Source organism: Coenobita brevimanus, chromosome 8 (genome assembly GCF_032717465.1).
Source record: "Coenobita brevimanus isolate Jiangsu-jjx chromosome 8, ASM3271746v2, whole genome shotgun sequence".
Taxonomy (NCBI): Eukaryota; Metazoa; Arthropoda; class Malacostraca; order Decapoda; family Coenobitidae; genus Coenobita; species Coenobita brevimanus.
The window spans coordinates 38852748-38854921 of NC_136961.1; the positions used below are offsets into that span (position 1 = coordinate 38852748).

The window sequence follows — 2174 nt, forward strand, 5'->3', positions numbered from 1 at the left end:
AAACACATTGCTCTTGTTTCTAGGGGCAATCAGCATTATCACAAATCAACTTACCGTAAACACACAAGTCGAAGATTTCCAGATCCTACCTTCATCAAAACGTCACAAAGGCTTAGCCAACGAAGCAGCCAATGAGTGATCACCTAAGCTGATCTACACCACCTACCTGTCTCCATCTAATTCGCGTGAATCATATATGAACAGCCAGCCATGACAGAACCATTGAGGAGAGAGAGAGAGAGAGAGAGAGAGAGCATCGGAGTTCAGATCAAGCAACGATGGAGGCCATATCACCTGCTACTGCCTGCGACCCACTGAGGGGGGCAAGAAGCAGACCCCAGTCTCCAGCAACCCAGAAGATCAGGGGAACTGTGGTTTGGTTCAGCTTCAGGGCAGGGTACAGTTTCACTAAGTGCCAGGATACTGGCAATGATGTTTTTATGCACCGCCAGGCTGTCATTGCACCAAACCCATGGCATCTCCAGCACTCCCTTGGTGATGGTGAGACGGTGGAGTTTTGTCTCTTTGAGACTTCTGAGGGTCCTGAAGCGTGGGCTGTTATTGGGCCGGGAAGCATAGCTGTACAGGGCTCTGACCACGCACGGCGATGTCCCACGGCCCAGGGACACCGGGCCAGGGTCGTGAGAGTCCTAGGGAGATAAGCACCGTTGATGAAATGCGCATCGTGATGGCGAGGGCTATTTGCAGGAGTTACAACGGGGCTTTGTACGATCTTCTCCCTAAGATCTTTGAAGAGAATGGGCTGCCTCCCCTTGCCATCTCCGAGTGCTTTGCCTGCGATGTGCATTCTGCCCCTCGCGTTGGAAGCGTTGGGCCCGGCCTGCCATCCCCCACACAATGCTGAGGAAGAGACTAAGTCTGGATAATCCCCTCAACCGGAAAATTGCCACACAGAACACCGAGCTGGCTAGGGAAGAGGTCAATGAGTCTTTCCCTCCTCAGGCAGAAAAGGGCAGCCCATCTGCCCTCTTAATGTGGACTACAAGGATCGGCTAGACGTACAGTATCTTCCTACCATCGCCTTCTGACACTTGATGCCCACATTTGGTCGTGTTAGCTCGGAGCCACCTCTATGTTCTGCTCCAGGCGGTCGACCTGGGTGAGGGAATTCCACCCATTCTGATTGTCACGGGGGAGGAGGTACTCCTGGCCGATCTCCGAGCATTTTACTTCATGCTTACACCACGCTTGGCTCCCTAGATTGGTCGTTATATGGGTGCTTCACTCTGACTTAACAATCCTTTTTGGCCTAATGCCCCACATAGAGGCCAATGACCATAAGGCCTTAATTAAACAAAAAAAAATCAGATCTGGCCTGAAGACGGACCAAGATAGTTCCACAACGTTGCTGCCCTTTCGGAAACTTCCGAAAACAACTCCAAGAAGATCACCAAAAATTACAAGGCAAATAGAAACCGTACATAAGAAAATCAGTAAAGGAGAATGTGCCATAGCTTTCAACCTCGTATGCCTCCACGAAAATATCCTGCCTGGCTACACCAACAAATTTATAGATAGATAGATATGGAAAGATAGACAGATAAATGGAGATAGATAGGCACATACATGATAGATACAAAGATTTAGATCTAGATAGATAGATTTTACATACATATACATATCTATCTATCTACTGTATATATATATATATATATATATATATATATATATATATATATATGTATGTATGTACATCATCATCATACGGACTTCCTTTCCCACCCTAGGGCAAGGTGAGGAGTAGCAATGTCCAAATCCCAAATTTGCCCAGTCCAATGGACAACGCTTCCGTTCACTCAACATGAGAGTCCTCAGAATCCTGGCTCTATCGGATATGTCAAAAACATTCACCACGTTTTGTAGCTTCACATAAACGTATCCGATAGAGTCAATCATGACACTGCCACTTTAATAGGGGGTGCCAAATCCCTGAATATGAAGTACTCCTCACAACGTTCATCCAGCCAGCTCGATCTCTTGTCAGTTCCCTAGCCTCACTGACTGCCAAACCTCTCTTCCTCACGCACTCATCCACCATATCTCTCCACTTTCTTCTTGGCATACCTCGCCTCCTTCCTCCTTCAAATTCGCTCAGATATACCTTTTTCACCACTCTATTGTTACCCATTCTCTCCACATGACCATGCCATCTC

General features: G+C 47.3%; 1 protein-coding gene across 1 annotated transcript; it reads left to right on the plus strand.

Moving 5' to 3' along the window:
- Positions 1-278: 278 nt before the first annotated feature.
- Positions 279-662, plus strand: LOC145407631 (cold shock-like protein CspE). The gene has a single exon (XM_080278504.1). The coding sequence runs from the start codon at positions 279-281 to the stop codon at positions 660-662; it is 384 nt and encodes a 127-aa protein (XP_080134630.1).
- The last annotated feature ends 1512 nt before the right edge of the window (positions 663-2174 follow it).